The sequence below is a fragment of the Plecotus auritus genome (assembly GCF_963455305.1).
Source record: "Plecotus auritus genome assembly, chromosome: 7".
In the NCBI taxonomy this organism is placed as follows: domain Eukaryota; kingdom Metazoa; phylum Chordata; class Mammalia; order Chiroptera; family Vespertilionidae; genus Plecotus; species Plecotus auritus.
In genome coordinates this window covers 122,701,687-122,729,505 of record NC_137774.1, presented here as the reverse complement: position 1 = coordinate 122,729,505, position 27,819 = coordinate 122,701,687, and the positions used below count along the sequence as shown (strand labels likewise).

At 34.3% G+C, this 27,819-nt stretch overlaps 1 protein-coding gene across 8 annotated transcripts in view; it reads right to left on the bottom strand.

Annotated features, from left to right (window-relative positions):
• ARB2A (ARB2 cotranscriptional regulator A) overlaps window positions 1–27,819 on the bottom strand; it is a 415,332-nt gene that overhangs the window by 204,468 nt on the left and 183,045 nt on the right. For all 8 annotated transcript variants that reach the window (XM_080678361.1, XM_080678355.1, XM_080678357.1 and 5 more), the window contains one exon: window positions 19,336–19,554. In XM_080678361.1, the coding sequence (XP_080534487.1) occupies window positions 19,336–19,554 (219 nt within the window). The remainder of the gene's footprint in view (window positions 1–19,335; window positions 19,555–27,819) is intronic.

Genomic DNA, 27,819 nt, shown 5'->3' with positions numbered 1-27,819 from the left:
TTTAATCTTCATGATACCCTGGGCAGTAGCTACTATTATCTCCTTTTTACAGATAAGGAAACTGATACTTAGAGAGTTTAAGTCAATTGCCCAACCTAATCCAGCTAGTGGAGTTTCTCTGAGTTCAGATCCCATAATCTTAAATTAACCCTACAGTAATTTTTATGTAAACACACACATATACACACATGCTCTCTTTAAACTCCTATAATGTTATAAAATCAATTACTAACACACATGTATGCATTACACACATACAAATGTGTGTGTGTGTGTGTGTGTGTGTGTGTGTGTGTGTGTGTGTAAGAACAACCAACTCTTTCTAGTTGTAAAAATAGACCTTAGGCCTGAAACTGACCTTCAGCTGTTCCAATTCATGTAATACCTGAGAAAAAAGTCAGTTTCTTATCCGATTTGTATCTGGAGAACAGTACTTATAACCAGAGCTTCCAGTGCAGCTGGGAGGGGCCATGAGGATAGCCAGCAAGATGTGGGTAGGGATGTGGGCATTTGTGAGGTGGGCAGTAAATGACCTGCTCAAGTATCTGATGGGATCTTTCCTATGACCAGCTGCTATGAACAGCAGAGGGCCTGTAGGCACTTGAAGACCAGGGAAGCTAGTTCCTCCTACTGAGATCATGTCATTGAGTCTTCTGCTCCCTGGAATTGACTGTGAGCAGTTAAGTTTTTCTATTCTTAATCTATATTAAAGGAACATATGCTTTGCCTCTATTATGATTTTTCTGAGAACTACGATCTAAAAATCAAAATTTTTGCCCTTTTAGGAGTGTGTAATTATGATTATTTGAAAATGTGCTATATAGTAGAATGGGCAAGATTAATACTATGTACATTTGTCATTTGGAGTCAATATGGACCTTCCCCACCCCCCTCCCCCTCGCCTCCCCCAGAACTATACACTAGCCTTAGTAATTAACTGGGCAAAAAGTTCCCTCAAGTTAAGTGTTGTGAAGGCAACTGCACAGTGATAAGAAATTTCCCACTTAAATAATTTTAATTCCACTGTTTACAACCCATTTTTAAAATTAAATTAATACATTTTAGATTAATTGTGTTTGTGGTTAAATATTAGGGATGCTAAAACCTTGAGGATTATTTTTCTTCCAGGAGTATATTCTGTAGCACCAAAAGATGCATACTAAACAGAGTAGAGTTCACTCATTTCGTCAGGTGATCTCAATTATGTATTTTTATATTTCAGAGAATATTGTAGACAGGATACAACTGACTGATAAAATAGAAACTGGTATTCTTTTGCCTTATTGAGACCAATGGAAAAATCTTAGTAAAGTAGTTCATTTTAAGGATGGTAGAAGAGGTTATTTAAATAAGAATCATTTAATTATTTCATGGAATCATAAAAGTTTAGAAATTATGACCTCCCACTTATTTCCATACCTATCCATTTTACAGAGGAAAAAACGGAGCCCCAGAGGTTCATTATTTCTCACTGGTCACTGTGTAATTTCATTGGTTAAAATTTCAGTTCTCACAAAGGTATGAACATGAACACATCTTACATCACATTTTAAAAATAAATCTTTAAAGTGACTTCAAATACCTTACTTCTTAAATTCTCATTACAACCCAATGGAGTAGATAGGTCCTGGGAGACCTCTTATATTCCTTCCTTTTCTTTAAACCTAATCTAATCAAGTAGCATGTCCTGATCATTGGTCATCCTAACACTATTTTTAAACTGACACCCAAACTACTTCTAAAGTCCACTATTTCAACTGCCTAAGAAATAAAATTAAGCGCATATGCATTGGGAAATGATAGAATAAAAAGATTGGTAGTGAGAGCTGATAGTTACATAGATATATTAAAAAGCCAAATATTTGTTATAAATATAATTATTAGCCTGCTCGCAAATACAAAATAATTGTTCTAGGAAAAGAAGCACCATACTGTAAAAAACTATAATCCTGTAACATAATGTCTATGTTAATAATGATAAAGATGGGAGGAAGGGAGAGAAAGGAGAGAGATAGATTGTCGTGATGGTATTATAATAGGGCTAAATTTCTAACCTGAAATTGCAGTGTAGGGAAGCAGAGAATAGGAAATTAAAACAAGGCTATTACTACATTGAGGCACTGGAGATACAAATGTACAATAAAATTTCAAAGATTAAGTTGGAATGACATTGGCAAGTGTAGACAGATCTTGGAAAGTACAGAACAAAACTCAGAAACAAAAGCAAGAATGTAAGAGTTCAACCTAGGTTAAAGATAGCACTTCAAATCAGTGCAAAAATAATTTTATTTTTAATGGTATTAGGACAACTGATTAACTGTTTGGAAAAAATTTAAAGGGGATATAGCTACATAATAAACATAAAAACAAATTTCTAGTGAATAAAACACTTAAATACCATTGAAGAAAGGATGGTCTTTTGAATAAACAGGTTCAGTATAATTATTAATATGGAGAAAATGAAACTGGATTCACACTTCATTTCAAACATAAAAATCAATTCTAGATAGAACATAAACTTAACTGTGAAAGTAAAAATTCTAAAGGACATAAAAGAAAATATAGGAGGACATATTTGTGACTTCAGAATAGGTAAGAACTTTTCAAACAAGGTATTAATGAGTAAACCTACAAAATAAAATTGATACCTTTTATTATAGTAAAATTAAGAATATTCTCAAAAGATTTCTAAAGAGTGGAAAGAAAAACCAGAGTGGAGGAGTGATCTGTAATATGCAAATAACATCTACAAGTCAGTAAGAATAAAAACAATAACAAAATAGGCACAAACAAGCTATTCACAGATGAGGAAACATAGATGGCAAACTAAAAATGAAGAGATACATAAGCACATGAGAAATTAAAAATACAAACTAAAACCACAATGAGCCCTAGCCGGTTTTGCTCAGAGGACAGAGCGTCAACCTATAGACTGAAGGATCCCAGGTTCAATTCTAGTCGAGAGCACATGCCCGGGTTGCGGGCTCGATCCCCAGTAGGAGGCGTGCAGGAGGCAACCAATGAATGATTCTCTCTCATCATTGCTGTTTCTTTCTATCTCTCTCTCCCTCTCCCTTCTTCTCTGAAGTCAATAAAACAAAAAACAAACAAACAAACAAAAAACCCACAATGAGATGCCATATTATAGTCTCCAGATAGACAAAAATCTTTAAGTCAGATAATACAAAGATTTGTGAATGATGTGAAGCAAAGGGCATGGACATATATGACTGAACAGAATAATTCATACAACTAATTTCAGAAATAATTTGCTATTAACCAGTGAAGTTTTAACCCAGTAATTCTATACTTTAGTACAGAATATAGAGGATTCTTATAGATGAGCACCAGGAGGTACATGAAGATGTTCATTAGAAGCTTAGATTGTAATAACAAGAACCTGAAAACACAGCACCAATGTCCATCAATAGTAAAGTGGATAAGTAAATAAATATCATGCAGAAGAATAAAGGAATTATTGCTAAGCATATAAATGGGTGTTGTGCCAAAAAAATAAATCCCACAAAGCCAGTAAATATGGTAAAAGCAAAAGACAAAACCAAACAATAAATACATTTATAAAAATATACATATTTAGTAAATTACAATGAAAAGCAAAGGAACACTAATTCTCCAGGATGTGCCTGGAGGAAGTTTTCTAAGATACTGTTAAGATTTTATTTTCTATTTATTAAGTTGTGTAGGTATTCTAGTATTCATCTTATTTTTTAAAAAATATATTTTATTGATTTTTTACAGAGAGGAAGGGAGAGGGATAGAGAGCTAGAAACATCGATAAGAGAGAAACATCCATCAGCTGCCTCCTGCACACTCCCCACTGGGTATGTGCTCGTAGCCAAGGTACATGCCCTTGACCGGAATCAAACCTGGGAGTCTTGAGTCCGCAGGCTGACGCTCTATCCATCGAGCCAAACCGGTTAGGGCTCATCTTATTATTTTTAAACTTCACTTATTTGTTGTATATTTCATAATAAACATTTGAAATAGTTATCCTCTATAATAAAAGGCTAATATGCAAATTGACCCTAATGGTGCTACGACCGGGAACAACCAGTTGCTATGATGTGCACTGACCACCAGGGGGCAGATGCCCATGCAAGAGCTGTCCCCTGGTGGTCAGTACAGTCCCACAGGGAAAGCTCTGCTCAGCCACAAGCTGGGCTGACGGCTGCGAGTGCAGCGGTGGTGGCGGGAGCCTCTCCCACCTCCTTGGCAGTGCTAAGGATGTCCTGCTGCAGCTTAGGCCTGCTCCCCCGGGGAGCGGGTGGACATTCCCCGAGGGGTCCCAGACTGCAAGGGGGCAAAGGCCGGGCTGTGGGACTCCCCCCGCCAAGTGCACGGATTTTCATGCACCAGGCCTCTAGTATGTTAATAAAAAGATTAAAAGACTGGATAAAAATATAGGTGAAAACTGAGTACAGGGCCAGGTACATCTGATATTGGGTTGAGGAATATGATATAACACACACTATGTTAAATATTCACTTTCATTTTCTTCACATATTGTAAACCCAATTAGAGAAAGATTTGTAATAGTTACATTAAAATGAACACAATAAACAACTGAACTCCAGTTGTGGTTCAGATATATAACAAACAACTAAGCAAAAATTGCTGTACTGGTTTTGAAAATCAACATATTCTTTAGGTATTAGTTTTTATAAATCGGTAATTTTATTTCTGTGCCTTTTCTTTTCCCTATACTTGCTTTCCTGAACTTCCACTGTCCTCTTTTAGTTCTGATAAATTAACTTAAGATATATTTCAGGTATCACATCCTCCAGAAACCTTTCCATGGATCTTCCACTCCCACCCCATGACCATGCCCCCAACCTAAGTACTATTGTCAATCTAGTACATCTCTCCCCTATTGCGTCCTTATGGAAAAGATCATGTATTTCTGATCCTCGTATCCCAAGTGCCTAGCATAGTGCTGTTTAATAAATACTTGATGAAATGTTTAATAACTTATTGGTTGAGATATTTTTTTTTAACTTCTCTAAAAATATCACTCTGTTAGCCAACTAACAATGGAATCATAAACTTACCAAGTACAGTTGGTCAAGTTTGATGTAGGCTGTTTTTGGCAATCTATAATAATAAAACGTAATATGATAATTAGACCAGACATCCTTCTGGACAACCTTCTGGATGAAGCCAGGGCTGCAAGGGAAGCCCAGGACCTGGGTGCCTGCTGGTGGCAGGAGGGAAGCCTGGGTTCTGGGTGTCGGAGGGAAGCCGGTGCTGGCAGCCGGGGGAAGGAAGGCCTACTCTTGCACAAATTTCATGCATCGGGCCTCTAGTGAAATATAAGTTATACCAATCTGCTCAGAGGCCATTGTTTAGTGCTGATGCTGTATTTAGTCACATAGTTGATGTCACCCTCTTCTGAGTCTATTCCCATATTCCCAAATAAATCAAGCACATTTAAGTGTATTTAATCTACTAATGTACATAAGATAACACAAAACAAAACTAAAGATATTACCCAAATCACTGGGTTTATAATACAGTTATAAAATTTCTTTTATTTAGAAGAACATACTCTTTTGATCACATATAATCCATTTATATGTAACTAAAGGCCGGTGCACGAATTCGTGCATGGGTGGGGTCCCTTGGCATGGCCTGCAGGGATTGGACCGAAAGCGGCAGTCGAATGCCACCTGCTGCTCCTGCCTGCTGCTCCCACTCATACTGGCCCTGTTGTGCCTGCTGCAGGCTTGCGCCCAGTCAGTCCTGATCGGGAGAGGCTCGCGCCTTTGTAGCAGTGCTTGCCAGCCATGAGCCCTGCAACTGGCGCCCATCCTAAGGGGGGGTAGGGGGACCGGAACACAATCAGCCCTCTGGGCGGGCAGTGGAATGCCTTGCCAGCCTGGGATCCGGATCCATCCAGCTAACATTCACGCCAGATGTCAGGAGCCACCTGGCAGCTGCTTTTATATCATTTCTTCCTTGCGGAGCGTCTAAGAAGGGGAAGAGGCCACGGTGCCCAAGACTGACTTCCAAGAGGCTGGTGGTGCTGTTGCAATCATGCTGGTGGCACCAGTCTATTCTCTGGAGATTGGACCTGCAGGACTACTAAGGGAGTGAGTGGTTGCTGCTGGTTTGGGGGCCGCTGGGACAGGTCGGTCAGCTGAGTGGCACTCCCGCTGACCACCAGGGGGCACTGACTACCAGGAGATAGCTCCTGCGTTGAGCGTCTGCCCCCTGGTAGTCAGTGAGCACCATAGTGACCGGTCGACCGGTCGTTCAGTTGCTTAAGCTTTTACATATATAGATAGAGAACTTGGAACTAATGTATATTAGAATAGAGGTCTCCAACCTTTCGGACCTCACAGACCACCAGTGGTCTGTGGACCACTGGTTGGTGACTGCTGTATTAGAACATATAAATAAAGACAGGTTAAATAATAATATCTTTGCCAATATTCTTAATATTAAAATTAAATGTTGTAAGTTATCACTTCTCTAATAGTGATTTATATTAAATGGTATTTATGCCAGAACATATTTACAAAAGCAACTATCGATACATTCTTTTGTTAACAGGTATAAAAGTCATATCAGGTTTCAGTGGCAATGTTCAGTCTGATGATTAAAACAGTAACAGTATTTTCAGGTCACAACAGTGTCAACAATAAGTTTCACTGAAAGTCTTAAGCAGCTTGACTTACTTCATAAACCAGAGACTCCAGTGTAAAGCAAATTATAATCCTATCACAGACAACCTGGCTAAACAGACTTTCATTTAAGCCCTGAGAATGAAGAAATAAACTAAAGCTAAGCCTTTCTTTTAGATAATTAGATATCCACTTTGTGGAGTAAATATACATATAACCTCAATAATACCCTTCATTTGGGAAAGTGCTAAAAATTACACTAAATGCAATATAAAAGATGGTAAAAAATAAGGCTGTATGGGTGTGTGTTAGTGTGCACATTTGTTTTAGCACAGATATAAAATTAACATATGGTGGGGCCGGTAAAACAAAAGAAGGAATAGTTAAGGAACATTAAATGGTTTGGCAGTTATATGTTTAATAAGCTTCATTTGTGCTAAAATTAAGGTCAAAACCATTCAATCATCAGGAATAAACACCACCATATTACTGAAAATTGAAATATTACAATTCCCCAAATATATCAAAACACCTACCAAATTAATTGCTTTAAAATGGTGAAATTTTGAAGTGGTTTATAATATTTAACAAAAATTGTCATATAACATCATATAAAATAACTCATACTAAGAATCCTATATAATAAAAGGGTAGTATGCAAATTGACCCAAACAGCAGAACGACCAGTTGCCATGATGCGCACTGACCACCAGGGGGCAGACGCTCAACGCAAGAGCTGCTCCCTGGTGGTCAGTGCCCTTCCACAGGGGGAGCACCACTCAGCCATAAACGGTCAGTCGGAATCCCCCAAGGGGTCCCAGACTGCGAGAGGGCGCAGGCCGGACTGAGGGACCCCACCCCGAGTGCACAAATTTTTGTGCACCGGGCCGCTAGTTATCATATAAAGTGAGGTTCTCAGAGTAGGAAGTATCACACTCCTTGACTTCAAATTATACTACAAATCTACAATAAGCAAAATAGTATAGTATTGGCAGAAAAACAGACACAAAAATGGGGACAGAATTGAGAGTCAAGAAATAAACCCACACATATATGGGCCAGTAATTTTTGACAAAGGAGCCCAAAGCATTCAATGGTGTTGGGAAAACTGTAAAGCCACATGCAAAAAAATGAATCTAGAGTGCTATATGATACCACAGACATAAATTAACACAAGATGGATTAAGGATTTGAATATTAAGGACTGAAATGATAAACTACATAGAAGAAAATGTAGCTACAAAATTTATGGACCTTGATCTCAAAGTGGTTTTCGGGAATTTGATGCCAAAGCAAATGAAGTTAAAGAAAAAAAAAATGAAAGGGACTGCATCAAACTAAAATGTTTTTGCATAGCAAAAAAAAAAAAATCACCAACAAAATAAGCAACAACTGAATGGGAAAAGATATTTGCAAATGATACCTTAATTAGGGGTTAATATTGAAAATATATAAAGAATCCAGGCAACTCAACAACAAAAATAAACAAACAATTGAATTAAAAAAGGGGCAGAGGATCCGAATAGACACTTCTCCAAGAAAGATATGTAGAATGCTAACAGATATTTGAAAAGATGCTCAACATCACTAATTATAAAGGAAATGCAAATCAAAATCCAAATGAGATACCAACTCACACCTGTTAGAATGGTTAGCATCAATAAGACAAGAAATAACAAGTGTTGGAGAGGATGTGGAGAAAAGGAAACCCTCTGACACTGCAGGTGGAAAAGTAAATTGGTGCAGCCACTCTGGAAAACAGTATGGAGGTACCCCAAGAATTTAAGAATAGAGCTACTATATGACCCAGCAATCCCTCTTCTAGGTATCAATTTAAAAAAAATGAATACACTTATTTGTAGAGATATATGTATCCCTGTGTTCACTGTAACATTATTCACAACTAGAGGCCCGATGCATGAAAATTCTTCCTTCCCCCATCTGCCGGCCTCAGGACCTGTGACCTGGACTGCTTCCTTCCGGCTGCCTGCAGGCACCAGGGACCCAGACTGGCTTCTCTCAGGCCACTCGCAGGCACCTATGATCTGGGCTGGCTTCTCTCTGGCACCAGCTTCGTCAGGAATGATGTCCAGAAGATGTCCTGTTTAATTAGCGTATTACCTTTTTATTATTATAGAAGATAGCCAAGACATAGAAACAACCAAAGTGTCCTTTAGTAGATGACTGGATAAAGAGGATGTGGTACATATATACAATGGAATATTACTCAGCCATAAAAAGATGAAATATTGCCATTTGTGGCAATATGGATAGATCCCAAGAATATAACGCTAAGTGAAATAAGTCAGATGGGAAAAGATGAGAACTGTACAATTCCACCCATATGTGAGATATAAAACAAAAATCTATAAATTAACAAACAAAAGAAATATACAAATAAAATAACAGACTCACAGATAGAGACAACAGAATGGTGGTTACCAGAGGAGAATTGGGGTGGGGGTGGGTGGGAGGATAAAGAGGGTACAGGGGTTCAAATACAGTAGAAGGAAACTGGGAAACACAAAATAGAGTATTCAGAAGTCATATTATACAGTTGTACATCTGAAATTTATATGTTAACCAATGTTATCCCAATAAATTTAATAAAAATTAAAAATATTGAGATTCTCATTGCAACAATAAGTTGTATTTAATAAGGTAGTTCTCAAACTTTAAAATTCAATGTGGTCTATAATTAATCATTTAAGTATTTGAACTTTACTATTAATGCTATATTAATAGTTGTGAGAGGACCCCTAGAGTCCTCACTAAAAAACATTTTTTCCCTTTTTAGTACTACAATGTACACATGAACTGCTTCAAAATATTTACCACAATCAGCCTAATATAAGAATTGCTTATGAACATTTTAGCCTCCCTATGGGATTATGAGTGAGCCCCACAGAGAACAAGAATTCTGGCTTTTGTATGCCCATATCGCACAAAAGGCTGGGCAAGTATGACATTTTGTAAATAGGGCTCAACTGAACTGCAATGCAAAGAGATCCATTCAAGGCGGTGCCACTCAACAGGATATACTTTTTTTCCAGTTTCAAGATACGTTTGATATCCTGGCTAATTTCATGTGCTTTAAGTAGAAACTTAAATCTCCTCTCACCTTTTATCTTTAATACCTATCACTTGGGTCCTGGCACAAAATCAATGAAGGTACAGTGACAATATATACCTATAACTGATATTGTACTTTTATCATACTAATAGTTATTTTAGGTATCTTAAAAGTGCCAAAATATTTTTAAAGTAAGGCATTATGCAAACGAGGGCACTTAGGGGCTAACATCTCAATTTAATACACTTATTTAGTCATTACTTCCTAGAATTACTATCTAGAGATCTACCTCTTCTCAACAATATCACATCTGATACTGGAAGAAATTCAAACCTGCTCTCAATGTGGTTATTGAGGTGTCACTACCTGCCAAGCAACAGGCAGTGATCTTTGTACGATTTATGGGGTCAAATATGGGATAAAATTTAAGAAAAAAATTAACCTCCATATCATCTCTACTAGGGTTACTCCACAAGGCCATATAGATAGTATACACACAGCATAATTCTAGGGGATGCCAGATAAGAACTATGTCCCTTTAGAGATGTGTAATGAGGCAGGCCTATTTGATACTATATTCCATCCATCTATAATACGGTCAATTCTGAAAGATTCCAATGTTTTATGTACCATCAAGAAAAAGAAGTCACCAAATAATCCACAATGTGCCATTAAGTTTTAATATGCATCCCCAATTCAGAGATGTAAAAATGTGATAAAAGGCTTTAAAATCAATGAAAAAAGATAAGTAATCTTTAATTGACTGAGCTATATATGCACAAATAATACCCTTTCTCTGGTGGCATTATTGTATATGCAGGCTGCACAAAAATTCTGAGGGAATTTTCTTCACTCTCCGTGTGATATCAAAACAAAGAACATTAGGAGTGAATTAGGTATAGTTAACATCATAATTCACATATAATGCATCAAGATTTTCAAATTTATATTGTTCCTCTTAGATCTTAAAATAGATTATCTTAGAAATACTGTTTCAAGTAACTTTTAGGTTTAAATCTAAATTACTTAATGCCCACTTATCCCTTTCCTTGCTTAATAATACATACACACACACACACACACACACACACACATCCCTCAACCCACATCAACCCAATCAGCTACAAAGGCCAGAGAAACCACTTCTGAATATGAATAGAGGAAAAAATCCTATTTCTAATATGATAATTTCAATAACCAGAATGGTAAATAGAACAACCTCAATACTAGTACCAGCTTTGTCACTAATCACAGTGCAATCCTGAACAAATTACATAATTTCTCTTAATCTCAGTTTCCTCTACGTCTAGAAATAAACCAGTTGAACTTGTTATGTCTCTAAAAAATACCTACCAAGTTTCAGTTATTATCTTTTGGCACCTTATTCTGATAGAATCCTTCTCCTATAAGTAATATTATTCCTAAATATACTCTTTATATAAACCAGCAAACAAATATGGACTGATTGAATTGTATACATTCCTTTTAATTGGAAAAAAATATGCCTCACTGCCAAAAACTTACAATAGCAACATTGCATAAAACCTGATTTCCTCTTCTTAATAATATGGCAACTTCAAACATATCAACATTTGCATCATGGGGGTGCCAGAAGAAGAAGAGAGAGTGAGCAAGGAATTGAAAACCTACGTGAAAAAAATAATGACAGAAAACTTCCTCAACTTGGTGAAGGAAATAGACATACAAGTCCAGGAAACACAGAGAGTCCTAAACAATATGAACCGAGAGAGGCCCTCATCAAGACACATCATAATTAAAGTGCCAAAGGTTAAAGACAAAAGGAGCTCGCATAAGACTGTCAGATGATTTCTCAAAAGAAACTTTACAGACCAGAAGGATTTGGCAAGAAATATTCAAAGTGATGAAAAGCAAGGACCTATAATCAAAATTACTCTACCCAGCAAAGCTATCGTTTAGAATCAAAGGACATATAAAGAACTTCACAGAAAGAAAAAAAAGCTAAAGAAGTTCATCACCACCAAACCAGTATTACATGAAATGTTAAAGGGTCTTCTTTACAAAGAAGGGAAAAATAAAGATTAAAACAATTGAATAATAAAAAGGCAATAAATACCTATCAACAATTGAATCTAAACAGCAAAATAAATGAACAAGCAGAACAAAAATAGACTTATAGATCAGAGAACATTTGACAACTGCCAGATGGGAGGGGTGTTGGAGGGATGGGTGCAAACGGTGAAGGGGGGGGGGGGAAGAAGTACATATCAATAGTTACAGAACAGCCACTATGTATGATGTCATATAGGTGCGAGATTTACTGGGATGATCACTTAGTAAAATTGTTTAATGTCTAATCACTGTGTTGTATACCTGAAACTAATATAATATATGTCAACTGTAATTACATAATAAAAAATTATTTAAAGTAAAAAAAAAAAATAGAAAAAAAGTTTAAGCATGTAAAGGCATCCTGAGACCTAACAGTTTGAGAAGCATCGATTATAAACCATTTGGGATAGACATCACTCAGCCGTAATTCTCCCCATAGTTCCTAAGGAAATGGTTGTATGGAGGAAAGAAAAAGGAAAGGGGATATATAGATATTCCACTGGTTGTTTTCATTTGTTAATTTATCTAATTTATTCCTTACAACAGCCTAATAGTTATGATTATTCCTATTTTACAGATGAAGACACTAAAACTCAGAGAAGAGTGGTGACTTGCACAAAATCATAGCTTATAAGTGACAAAATTAAGATTACAGCATGCATCTCTTTGATTCTAAAGTTCTTATTCTTTCCACTGCATCATATTTATGGCAGAATCCACACATCAAAACTGGCCAATGGCCAATTAAAACACATAAATGCAGAGATTTGGTTTGTTGTTTTGTCCTAAATCTAAAGATCTAATTATTTTATTGATTTCCTTTTTTTAATCACTTTATTGGAGTGACATTGGTTCACAAAACCATATAGGTTTCAAGTGTACAACTCAACAAAACATCACTTGCACACTGCACCATGCACCCATTGTCCAAAGCTAAGTCACTTTGGATCCTCATATCTCCCCTTTGCCTACTCCCAATCCCTTTATATTCTTTCATTCAGCCCCTGGGTACATGCCCTTGGCTGAAAATCGAACCTGTGACCCTTTGGTGTACAAGCTGATGCTCTAACCATTGTACCAGGGCAGACTCTACACTTTTAATCTCACCTCTACACTATCTCTCAACAATGGGTATGACTCTGAAAGTTATTCAGACACTGAAAACAGAAATAAAAATAGTTATTATCACAATCTGCCTTAAATGATTATAGGTTTTAAGTTCTTTTGGAAAAATATAAAGGCCTTGGAATGTGAAATATCCTATATAATAAAAGGCTAATATGCAAATTGTCCCCTCGGGAGTTCAACCAACTGAGAGTTCAACCCAGTGGGAGTTTGACCATTCACTATGACGTGCGCTGACCACTAGGGGGCAGCCAGGGGAAGGAAGGCTCTGGCCAGCCCTGATTGCTGGCCAGGCCAAGGGACCCTACCCGTGCACGATTTCATGCACCGGGCCTCTAGTATTTAAAATAATAAATTCTTATATTGATTGTTAAGTTACTAGTTAAGACTTTTTTGTTTTGGTTTGGTTTTTCTTCCTAATGATATTTTAAGAGATTTTGGACTAAGGGGAAAAAAATGGAAGAGAGAAAAGATGTAGCGTAATTGGGGTATTCAGTTTCTGAGGAAAGCAAAATCCAATATGAACAGCAGCAACCCCTTGTGGTCTGAGGGGGAAAATAGTGTATCTATAATTATGGGGGTGGAAATATGTTTTTAAAAAGAATATATGTACATATTTAGCCATTTGACTCAGTTCTCAACCCAACACATTAAAAAACAGATGCTTTAAAAAATGATCTGTTGGCAAGATGCTTGTTAAAATTTTATCTGTTGAAATATTAAAATTCATTATGAATTAATTAACACATTATACAAAAATAAAATATTTTTGTTTCATCGTTTTTACAAAGTACTATAACCAGTGGTGGTTAACACTGGAAATTTTGTGTATCTTGATATGTATTGCTCAAAAAGAAACTAAATTTATAGGATTACCACCGAATTGATGACATTTTCTGTCTTCACCCTTGAATTCAGTTGGCAGATGTTTTCAAGAACAAAAAATTCTGTCTTATTACAAAACATAGTAAGCAGGTTTTCATGCCAGGAGTGTCTGACATGATGTTTATTGCCTAGACCAAATCAATCCCCTTATTAAGCCATAATATATGCCAGAAAGTACATTATTTCATATTTAAGGAAAGTTGCCACATGAAAAAGTAGGTACTTTGATCTCTCAAGCTTTGCTCCTAATTTATTAGAAATGTGCTATATAATCCAATAGTGATTCATATCTATTTATACTCATTTTGTAAGTAAAATAAACTTATACTTTGCTAATCTTAAGATTTTAGACCTGGATTCAACATTACTTCTTCCTGTACATACTAGATATTTGTTAAAATTTGAAAGGAGATTTTGGCTATTTACTGGATTCCAGAAAAAAAGAAAATTCAAATACTAGTATATACTAGGAAAATAAAAATGGTCCCAGAGGTTAAACAATCATTGATTGTAATATAAATAAATTGAATTTTGTTGCAAAAACATTAGATAGAAATTACTCCAGTGGCATTAGCACAGAAGAGAAGAGGCATAGAGGAGAAGACAGGATATTTATCAGCCTTCACCAATATTTTGGACATAACCCAAGTCAGAACATCAAAAACATATTTTTTTTTTTTTAAAGAAAGCTTCGGTTTATTGGAGTTAGCTGTTTCTGAACAATTGCAAAAATTCACATGAATGCTGAAAAAATCCATCAGAAAACTAGACACCACATATCTTGCATGTTAAGGAATAAGATTTTTGTGATGGATGTCAACAAGCAATCAATCCATAAATATTTGAGTATCTTCAATGTGTAATGCCAGGCTCTGCCAAGATTCCTATTCTGTAAATGTCTCCTCCACATCTGAATTTTTCCTTGTGTGGCCATATAATTTCCTCTTTCTCCTCCACTTCTAGCATTTAAAAAAAAATGCTCTGGTCTAATCATCCTGCTTCTTTACTTCCCATCACCATAGCCTACAACTAAGTCTCTCAGGGAAGAGACAATACAACAGTTTTAACCCAGTATTTCATAGATCGGCCTCAAATCACTTTTGCGTATATCCACCTATATGGAATACAAACTATAAAATTCTTCTAATTGGTCTTCTTTCTTAGTTGGAGTACTTGTCTCTCTATGGTCCCGTTTGATACCAGAATAATCCTCATTCCTATGCTGCAGGTCACATTATCTAGGTATCTCTAGAGCAGTGGTTCTCAACCTTTCTAATGCCGCGACCCTTTAATACAGTTCCTCATGTTGTGGTGACCCCCAACCATAAAATTATTTTCGTTGCTACTTCATAACTGTAATTTTGCTACTGTTAATGAATCGTAATGTAAATATCTGTGTTTTCCGATGGTCTTAGGCTCTATAGCAGTGGTTCTCAACTTGTGTGTCGTGACCCACAGGTTGAGAACCGCTAGAAGGGTCGCCTAAGACCATAGGAAAACACAGATATTTACATTACGATTCATAACAGTAGCAAATTACAGTTATGAAGTAGCAACGAAAATAATTTTATGGTTGGGGGTCACCACAACATGAGGAACTGTATTAAAGGGTTGTGGCATTAGAAAGGTTGAGAACTACTGCTCTAGGCCTAGTCTTTTTGTTCTGGTCTCCTTCCAGGGATTGGATTCTAAGTATGGGTGTAGTATCAGTTCCTCACAGTTCCTCACTTACTCTGTACTAGTGTGAAAACTGGCTCATATCTACTTATAAGGATTGACATACATTTCCAAAATCTATAAAGCATGCTCAAAGACCTAGAGCAGCCGTGGGCAAACTACCGCCCGTGGGCCGGATCCAGCCCGTTCGGCTGTTCTATCCAGCCCACGGAGCCGAAAGAGCGGAGGGTTCTCTTGCTCTCCCCTCCGCTCCTTTACTTTGACTTTATATTAGTTCACACAAACACTCCATCCATGCTTTTGTTCCGGCCCTCCGGTCCAGTTTAAGAACCCATTGTGGCCCTCGAGTCAAAAAATTTGCCCACCCCTGATCTAGAGGGTTCTGTGAAGATCTAGTGGGAAGGCATGAAAGATAAATTGGTAATATTAATAATATTATGAGACGAAGACAATGTTTTAAGATAGCACATGACAAATTCCATATAAGTTAACTAAACATAATAACTTCCAAGAATCATATTAAGGAGAGGACACTGATTATGGTGAGTGGAGAATGTGTGATATCAGCTTGGAACTATAAAATGGATAGAATCTGGATTAAGGAGAAGTAAAAGGAAGCAAAGTTACAGATCCCAGAAAGCACAAAGTGTATATAGGGTAGAGCAGCACAGCAGTCTGCCTGTATTCTTATCGGCAAGTGTGTAAAACAGAAATAGCAGTAGGTCAGAATAAAATATCCATAATTTTAGCACCAAGATGATGTAGCTAAAAAGGAAAACAGAATATCCAACTTTTATATATTCAGATGAAAATGTATACGATCAATCAAGGTATCAAATATATCTTGACATACTTTTTACCATTAATTTTTAGAATTTATTCTAAGTCACTAGATCGGGGAGCAACCATGTAGCATAGTTTAATGATGCAGGGCATATTTTAAAAAGCAGTAGTGGTTTGGGATGTTAATCCTGGCTCCAACACATTATTAACTAAAAATTTATTGTGAAGTTCCTACTCCACAAATATTCGTTATGAAGGCTCTGCTCTAGGCTCTGGGGATGCGGCAGTCAGCAAAACAGATTAAGTGCCTGCTCTCATGAAACTAAGTTTTGATCTACAGTTTCCTCATCTGCAAAATTAAATAAATATTAGTGATCCTATTAAAAGAGAAAACATATTTTAATATAATACAATATATTTATTATTTATTTCTATATTATAGATATATTACATATAAATTGTTTATAGATATTTAATAGTGTCTATTAAGTGATAACTGGTTAAAAATCTACATAATAATCACATGTATTACTATATCATATCATGATTTCATTATAATTGGTTTAGTTTTCATATTTCAGATACATATTTTGTTTTCAACCAGTTAGAACACTTTGGTAAAAAAGAAAGGGAGCAAGAATGTACATTAATTAGAAGTCCTGGTTTCAAAACTTAGTTCTACCATTTTATTAATTATGTGATCCTAGACAAAAATGGACCATCTGTGCATCAGTTTCCTTAACTATAAAAGAAGGATAAAAGTATTTGATCCACCTACCTCATAGAGTTGTTTCAAAGAATAAATGATAAAATTTCAAATGTAAATGTTTATATATAAATAAAAGTTAATTTATCCTCATCACATGCCATGCTTTGTGTATGAAAATTACAAACCCTTGTTATTTGGAGCTATGTAGGCAGAAGAAGAGTACTTACTAGAAGAACTTACTTCTCAAGTGGATCAAAATTACCTAAGAATTAAAGCCCTGTATACAAAATGAAGCATTCTTCTCATTCCTACTATAGGATCATGCCTTACTATATAGAAGTATGTTTGACGTTATCAGCTTAACTCTGTTACTTTACACAATTCTAGGAGATATTAAGAGAAAGGTATTTATTAAGAAAAAAAAAACATTTTTCGTAACTAAGACGATCCGGTATAAAGCTATGTTACTTACATGAGTCTATTTCTGTCTTTTAGCCCTTTTAATGGAAACCTAGACTGTTAAGTGAAATGGAAAAAGAAAGAAAGAGGCAAAAGAGATAATAAGAAGTAAAAATGGCAGAAGTGCAAAAAAGATAAAAGAATTAAAGAAAACGACAAAGGGAAAGAGAGCAAATCTTAACAATGAAGCAACATAAAAAGATATTTCCCCTTGGTGCAAGAAAAAAAATCGATGCTGGGATAAAATAAACAGATGTGAAAAACAGAATAAAGAAAATGCACCTATACAAGAGAACAAAGAAAAAATCAAAGCAATGGCGACAAGATAAAGACAAAATAGAAAAGAAGAGATAAAACCTACTAGACAGATGTCAGACATAGATGCTTAATCTGTACATATCATAGGCAAATAAAAGAAACTGTTTAAGAAGAAATAAAAAACAATACCCAAAATCACTTTGTGTGCATTTCACATAAGCAAGTGAATACTCATAATGATTTCTATATTTCAAAAACCTTACATAATTTGCATTTGGGATTTGGATATCAGAGACAGTCTTAATAAAAGTCTGCCTTCAGATAGTGGTTGATAGACTGGATCATATAACAAAAAGCTGAGGACAACTGTTAGAGAAGGAGATATGACCCTGATGCAGTCACAGGAAGAAAGGCAGTAACATAACTCCATTAGGACAAGCAAGCTCCTTACTGATTGCAAGTCTAACTGTTCCCCCACCCCAATAATATATTAATTAACAAGATGCTTTTCAGAAATTTAATTATAATCTGCGAAACTTTCGCTTGGCTCGTTGTTTGATGTGCTTTGGGTATTCTTGGTCAAGAACACATGTTTTGGGGTATTGAGAATTGATATGTGGCTTTCGCTACTAATTACATGTCATAACTTACTCAACAGACTGACATATAATCAAATGGCTTAAATACTTTGAGTACCATTCTCAAAAGTATAGTGATTATGCCTTGAACTAGAAGTCTATTCAAGAAAGTAACTTTGAAAGCCATGTATTTCCCGTGAAAGGTGGTATGAAATAGTTTATTAATGAGCTTTTAAAGTAAATGTAAAAATAGCTCAAGCTGAATAATCTCAAACTTTACTACTATCTTATTGTATAATTTATAAAATGTTAATTATCTATGTTTAAATGTTCTGACTTGTTCACTTTGGAAGAACATATCAATTTACTATTTTACATACCCTGTAGCATTTTTTACATGCTTTACTATTAAATTATATTCCTAGAATCCACAAAAAGGGCTTTGAAAACTGCATGAGCTGTTTCTTATATATAATACACAGTGTATATCAAGCAGAATGTGTCAAAGTGCAAATAAAATTGTTTGTGCCCCCTGCAGAATTAGAACTCCTTGGGCAGTACTGCTGTAACGATTTCATGCTGCTAGCATTACAAAGTGCAAAGGTTCACAGGGCAAGAAAAAAGCAAATGACAGAGTTCCCTTATTATACTATCCCCAAATATTCTAGCTTAAATATTTATTAAGATATTAATTACTCTTCCCACCACTATCTGCCTACAGAAGTTAAGCTGAGACACAGTGGATGGGTGGCTGCTTGTAGAAAAACAACACATTAAAACTATCACCACTCGAGATGAAGACTGATGTTTCGTGCAGTGCATTATTAACTGCTTTTGAGACTTATATAAACTATCACACTGATATAAAAATAATGTGTTTGTAATTTTGATTTAAAAAGCAGAATACATTTCATTCAAGTAGCACGCATGGAAAATAAAAGGTTAGAAATTAAGGAATTAACAGCTTCTTTCAAAAAATAAATAAAATAATTTATATGAAATAAAACGTAAGGAAAATAATGAAGAAAAGTAATGATCTTACTTATTACTTACTCTGATATACAACTGCATCATTTCTTTTTCTCTTTGAGGGTTACGATACTTCTCATAGAAATCACGTCGCTTTTTTGTTTCTTTAGAGACTTTATCTTTTCTTTCCCGTTTTTCTGCTGGTTCATCTGAACTATCAGAAGATGGCTGTACATGTATCTTCGGCTTTTCTACTTCAATATAGTTTTCATTGGGATTCAAAACTATTACTCCATATCCTTCCTGTTTAGAAAGAAAAGACAGCTTAATTTAATCCTAGAAACCATTTCAATTCATAAAAACTTTTTTAAAATTCCGTAAGTTATTTAATATATTTGTATATTCATTAAAACATTTCTTCATAAAAGATTATAGTTTTAATTTTTCCAAAAGAAAGGTGTATAAAATTGTTTGCCTGGGTTTTTTATATAAATAACCATACATTATTCTAAGGAGAAAATATACATTTTTTAACATAAAGATTAAAAAGTTTAAAAATTTTAAAAGGTACTTCAAATCTTCTAGAACCCCAAAAATAATTAAAATAAACTGTGAATTAAAAGTACACTTTCAAACCACATTAATATTTATAATATATACTTTGAGAAAATAACCTCTTTGAAATTGAAGTTCAAAATTTTAATTGCATTTTGTTGGATTTTTCTTTCCTTTACAATTTGTGATTCAGTAAGCATTTTTTGTTTTAATGGTAAAAAGGAATAAATGTAATCTAATATTTATATATGTATATTATAATATGTATATTATCATAAACATATAGTGTCTACCTGTGCACCTTGGATTTTTTCCCCTCTCTTCTTTCAGAAAGCCACACAAATCATAAAACAAAATAAATTAATCTTAGTGTGATGTATGGCAGCAACACTTTAACCCTGAAATTGCTTTCATTTTTTAACTACCATAAAAATCTCTTTTCATAAAGAACTAATATAAGTAAACAAGTTTCAAAATTTAAAATACAGCTCATTGAACTATTAAGCCTTTCTAAACATTTTTAAAGCACATTTTCCTGTCTGGTTTAATGCTAGCAAGGCAACACTTCTATGGTTATCATTAAGAAAACTTCGGTATTTATATTGTTATAACTCATGGAATATTCTATTGAGAAAATAGAGAAGGGTAAACAATTACCAATGACAAACCTGCTCAACACACATTTTTGAAAGAATTATGTATCTTGTCTATTCAATTCTGTTCTGTGGGTGTCCTAATTTTGCCTTGCACAATCCTGTAAGGTCATACCTAAAACATGTGTTATATTGTGATAAAAACATCAGAGCTACAAAACATAAAGCTTTAACAAATCATCCTTACTTAAAAAAAAAAAAGTAAATACATTTCCAAAACTGTAGAATCTTCTACTTTGTTTGAAATTTCATTATTTTTGCCAAATTAATATATAAGATGATTTTAAAAAACTGATAGCAGTAATAATAGCATAGACTCAACTATCTTATTTTTAAATATGCTACATTGCTGCATGTACTTGGTTTTTTTAACAGCTGATTTCACAAACCACGTACAAACTTCACTGGGATCCTTTCAACTCTACCCCCCTTCCTCAAGAGATAATATTATTGTCTAAAACCATGGTTTAGAGACTTTGAAGATCACTTAAGTTCTGATTTTAGTGACAGGACTGTTAATTAAGATATAGTTGTCTTACATATATAAAAACTATATAATGTTTACCAAATTGATTAACAATATCCCACATATTCTTCAATATATGTTTGAATAGAACTTTTAGATACATACCTCTTTCATGAAAGCCTTATAAAATACTTTACAAGACTTTAAATTTAAACGTTCTACATGAAAGCACAGAGAAGGCTTTTTTTTTTTTTTTTTAAGTTTCTTAGCTGGTAAAACAAAGTTTTACCAACAAAAGATATTTTATTTGGTCCTGCTTTATTCTAATCTGTATAGCTATTCAAAAGTCTTGTAATTCATTGTGATCACTGTCAGGTAGACAGATTGTCACTTGGTGATTTTCTACAGTTGGACACACTTGACTAGTTATTAAAATCACATTTGAAGGAAGTTCCTACCCCTCTTCCTTGTGCCTCTTACAACTTTTCACGCCCTTCTCAAATTTCAGCTATAACTTCTCCTCCCACCAAAAGTAAGTTAAAGAACACTGTTGCACTCTGCTAAACAGGGTGAAATAGAGGCATTCAGTACACTGTCTCTGGTGTAGGGAACATAGTCAAAAAAGGTCACCATAGGCCAAAAAGAAAATTGCCTCCTTACTAGTTTCTGTACCGAGAGTAAGTGGTCTCCTGTCATGTTTCTTCCCTGCCTTCTCTGAGTGAAGTGAACTTTAAATACACACACACTCTCTCTCGCTCACTTACACATGAGTCAGAGATGAAAACAGTGATATACTATATTTTAATGATAATTTAAAAAATTTAGACATAACAAAGTGGGACTTAAATTGGTAGAACATTAGTATCCTCTGCAAAATGAATGAATTCCCAATAAAGACAAAACACTTCAGACAAAATTCTGAGTTACAGGAATTACAATTCTCACCCTATTTTATAAGTTAATCACTGGAAAGATTTTCTTAATTATCAGGTTTATCTGAATAGAACTTTATACTTCAATTTTTGGAAATCATGAATTGGAACATTATTGTGTCTATTGTATTTTAAATGGATTCTGAAATTTGATGTGTCCCATCTAAATAAGTATAAAAACAGACACACATAAATCATCAAAGTAGTATTTGTGTAAGTTATTGATTATGTAACTGAAAATTACATGACTCATTTGTCCAATTTTAAAAAGACACAATGTCAATTTTCACTGAGGCACCCAGAGATGAAAAATGATTCTATTTTAAAATCACCACTATATAAATCAATTAAAGAATTTTTTATTATTTTGATTTTAACAATGAATGTTTCTCTTTGAACACCTGGATTACTTAGAAAATATTTTACCATTTAGATATTTCATACTGCCAATTTAATTAAGGGAACAAATATTCGGGAACATTTTCCACAGAAATGAAACCAAATTTTAATAAATGTCTTTGTTGAAAATTTAATTACCATTCCATAAAATCTTACATTTTTCAATTAAAATTTTTCTGATAAATTAATTAATGCAATATTCACAAAGACCATTTATAACCATATTATAATGAGTAGGAAAAAGCTAAGTAACAAAATTAAGATAACTATCCATTTATGTGCTCTAATCACAGATATGCAGTAAAATTTCATCTTTTTCTTTTCTCTGTCACATATGAACACTGTCAAACAAATCCCTTTACATAATAAAGCTACAAAGATTTTTGCCATGTCAACTTAAGATATGCAAGTCAAAGAGTCAAAGCAAATAGTCAAAGCAGAAAACACCAGTAAATTTACCCACTTAAGGTAAATAATATTAATTTATATCTTTTTAAAAATCAGAATACCATTTTAAAAATAAATTCTTTCTATTCCCAGTAACTCAATTAGTATACACAGAAATAAGAGGGAAAAAGATCCTATTTTGACCTTTAACAAATGCACTCATAAAGTTTTTCAAAAGTACTGTAAAATATCTGGCATCAATGCAATATCATAAAAGAACTTTGCATTGCCATTCTAACAAGGAGCACTCTAAGTATTCTAATGCTTACAACCTTAAACATTTTATATTTAAGTATTCCTTTTATATTTAATTATTCCTTAAGCATCCTAAGTTGCTCACAAGATGAAAAGTTAGGTCATTTCAAATGTACATAGAGATTTATGTTATCTTTAACAAGACAGAATGATTAAACTGATTATCTAACACTGTACAACTAAATAAATAAAACTTTCAGCATCTCTCACACTGATTTACCCAAATCAATTCCAATATCCAACGTTTCAAGAGACAAAGCATACATGAAGTTGTAAATTGTTATTTGATCAAGAAAGTAATAAAGAGGACAGATACTGGTAAAAGTAAGCTTTATCTCTTTAATTTATCTCACTGCATTTTTCTATTCTTTTTTTATAGCTATAACTGTAGCTTCATTTTCAGATCAGTGTTCATATGGTATAACCATAGGATCTTAATCAGAAATCCTCAAAATTTTATAGGTAGATATAGCATTTTATTCAGCACAAGTACTTGCTGTGATTGAAACAATATATACAGGCCTCCAGGCCTTCTTTACTTTGAAGTCTAGAGATGCACTTACTAATAAGTAATAGTTCATTTATCATTCAATCAACAAATGATGGCTTAGGTCAGAGAGGTCTAAAACGGAAAGGTGGTGCCAAACACAGAGAGGAACTCTTGCTAAAGAAATTAAACCAGAATAGAAATGTACTTATCAAGAATATTCTACACAAGATATATATTTTAAATGCCTGACCAAAAACAGAATGTACTTTTGACCCCAGAAGAGACCTTGTTAAAACTGAAGATTTAGCCAAGTTAATTTACCTAATAATTACCTATTATAAAGAAAATTAAAAACAGGAGCAAATTCTATATCTTTTCAACTCTTTTGTGGTTGACTAAATTAAAAAAAAATCAGCTGAAAGTACTGAGCCTGCGTATTAACCTTCCAACACTACAAGCCACATGTGACCAATGGGGTCAGGGGCCAGAGTAGAATCCTTTGACCTATGGAACTATCCATTTTGGTCTTCAGGCAAGGCACTGTAAGAGATCATTTTACACAAATTTATCACTCATATTTTTCAAGTTCAGCATTCTATTTGCTTGGGTTGAAAGAAGATAGGTGTTCTTCCTCAAGGGAAATGAAATCCAAAGTGTTTATAAACTACATTTATCCATGGTTAAAATGGACAAACCACTGTCCATTCATCTTTCCTGAAAGATGTATGCTGTGTTTATTCTCATCTTTTTCACAAGAAGGGTATGTACATATCACTGTTGCAACATCCTACATGCAACAGTGAAAAGAGGTCATGACAACCTATCAGAAGTCACTAGTGGAGCGTTAAAGTAAACATAGCTGTTGGAGCTGCAGCTCTGCTTGAAAAATGCCCCCTCCATTATTTCAGCAATTTTCTCAAGACGTGACCTGGGACTGAAATGCCTGAAATGTCACTTGACTCTGTTTTGTGCTTCTTCCCAATGTGCATTTAGATAACAGCACCCTACTAATATCTTGTAAATTGTTTGTCACAGACATGCTTCAACCTGTAGCTACCTAAATTCTAACGTCTACTCCATAATATAAAAATACCATAATGTGAATCAACATAGACCAACCTAGTAAGTTTGCAACTTCAAATAACGCATCAAGTTAGTAAGTAAAAGAAAACATCCTACAAAAAGTTTTCAGAGGACCACCTGTTGTCTATTATTTTTACATAGCACTTACTCATAAATCATAACACAGGGTAATTAATCAAGCTGTCAAAGAGAAGGTCAAAGGTTATATGGTAGAGTCAGAAGGTCATGCATGGGCTGATAGAGGTCAGGGTCACACTGCATTCCTCATTATCAAGTTGGGATGAGAGACGGCCCAAGCAAACAAAAGTGAAAGCAGATGGAGAAGTGAGTGGATAAAAAAAGAGAGAGAGAATTTCACAAACAAAAAGAAAAGTGAAAGAAGACTGTCAGCTGCCTTCAAGTAGAGAATAGAGGAGAAAAGAAATAAACTGAAATGTGCTCAAAGGAGCTCAAGAACATAAAGAAACAACAATTTTATTAATTAAATAAGTTGAATATAACTTTCTTGGCCATCTGATTAGTGCATACTAAGCAATATTAGAAAATATGTTTGCTATCTTTAGACCTTCCCTAGTTAGTGTGCTTAAGATAAATAAGGTAAAGGCAAAGAGTTCTAAGAATAAAGTATGATTACAAAAAAAAACCCCACAAAAACTTATGAGGGTTTTTTTTTCCCTTTAATAATGTTTCAGGGTTATAACAGAGATGCAAATAGTTTTAAGCTACAGGATAGGTAATTTTTGAGTATGATATAATGATATCTACAAACATAAACACATCATAAATGTCCTTTTGAATAACAAAACAGTTATAAAATATTCTATTATTACGCTGGCCTGAATTAGATGCAGAAAACTGTGCAAAATTAGCTGTCACCCTTTGCTCAAAATCTTTGTTAATCTCATTTTGAATGTTTGCAGCTTTATCAACACATGCATCAATGTCAGCTCCTTGGTTACTGAACCGCTGTAGTTGGAAGAAGATATAATTAAAATGTTTTGGCACAGAAAAGGTGAAATTGTATCTTCCCTTGTTCCCTTAGGAGTCTGTAAAACATGAAGGATATATTGACAAACACACACCCTTGTCTCCGGTTCTGACATCTCAGGTTATCCAAGTACTATTTATTTTAAAATATTCATTTTGCACTTTACCCATATTTTCACCTGCTCTTCTTCTAACTTTTACTAGGTTTTAAAATATTATGTTGCTTAAATGTCACAACTTTCTTTTCATATTCATATTCAATATCATATTAAAGCATTCTGTAAAAATACAACAGCATTCTAAAAACATTTACCATTCATTATGCAGGACAGAAACATACTTTAATACAGCATTATGAAATTTTTTATATTCTTTGCTTCTCATTTTTATAAAAAGAAATAAATATACACCCTCCCCCGCCACCCGTAATCTGAAAAGAATTACAAGCTACAACTGTTGCCAAGTCAATGATAAATCGAAATCCTTAAATGGATATAGACACACCTCCTTTATTGCATGGTCCCAAGTGGACTTGGATGGACAGACAAATTTATCTCATGAACTTTACTGTTCTGCATGCTAGTTAACACCTTTATGTTTAAGAGTAGTGAATGAAAGTCCAATATTCTCCTAACTTCTTATTAAATTCATCATAAAATTGTGTCAATCTCAAAATATTATCTCTTTCACCCAATTAGATATCATACAATATATGCTTACGTTTTTAAGTTACTCTTAAAACCTGCTTAAGAACCATGGTATACAAATCACTTTATCTTAACATATGTCACCTTTCTTTTCCCCCCCAAATTAAAATACCATATTTTAAATATTCTTTTTGTTTCAAGGATATATTAATGCTTTGCTTGTAGTTCTCAAGTCCACTTACAAGGATGTGGACATAATGAACAAGATCCCATTTATTCAATGAGTCAATAATTCATTAAACATTGACTTTATACAACAAATATTAAATAAGCAGCTACTATCTACCAAGCACTCTGCTAGTACAGCGCTATATTTATGAACCACCTTTTATTTTGAGATATTTCCATTCAGTAGAAAATCCTAAATCAGAATTAAGTGCAAATCCCTAAGATGTCTTATTTTATTCTTCAAGAAAAAGAGGAATATACAAAGGGAAAAAAGAAGAAAGTATTATGGTAAAATTTTCGTAAAACATTCTGACTAGACTTTCAAGGATGACTAACTCTAACCGGTAAGCTATGTTTGTGTTAAGAGTAATATTTTAACTTACTCCACGACAGTGCAAATGTACTGCTTGGGTATGTGTGTATATGTGCAGGTACAGTTGCACTGTATACATGCAGGCACTTTAACAAGTAAAATAATTTCATAATCTAAGGAAAACACTTCTATACACATCTATCTCTTAACAGGTGCAACTGAGTACAGCTATGAATTTCCCTTCCCACAGTGACCTATGTCAGAAGATCTCATACTTCTTCTGCTAAATAATTTAATTACTTATGAGTTATGGTTTCTTTGTAACCTTTTAAATGACTAACTCATTAAAATGCAAAAATATGCAAAACATGATGTCACCGGGTCAAACAGCTGTGTTGGTAAAATTATGGCTGTGAATGTCCCCAAGAACATGAAAATATTAATAATTTATATTGCTCATTAGATGGCAAAAACTCTTTAAACAGATTTAGAGACAGATTAATTTTATAATCATAAAATGCTACACTACCTCATGGTAGCAAATCTTTCTACCATCTGTGACCCTTTGGTATACATAAAACATATAAAAATTCATAATGGCTTAAAGTTTTTGCATTCTAATGTGCATATTTAGAAAAAATATCATAAGTACCTGAAATATGGAGGTAAAGGACTTTGTTTTTAAAAACACAACTATTTTCCAACTTTAATCACAACTAAATTTTCCTTCACAGAGACAGGACACAGTAACAGCAAATCAGTTATAGTATGAGACAGTCAACAAGTCTTACCTCTGCAAACCAACAGGATCAGGTAACTGTCTTAAAAATAAATGTCATGCTATGACTTCAAGGCTTGTATAGAAATTCAGAGAATGACAAGAGATGATGAAATTATGTAAACAAAGTACCATCATATTTAAAGTTCAAAATGTCTCATGCCTGTGCTCATTATAGTGCTGAAAGTAAAGGGCAGGTAAAAGATCTCCCCAACTTTCAGTTGTTTTTAGACATAAAATGTTTTCAGTTTAAAAACATATGCACTAATTGTCAAATCTGTACTATTTAGCCAGGAAACTAGTTTCCTAATGATCATATTTTTCTGCTTTTAAGC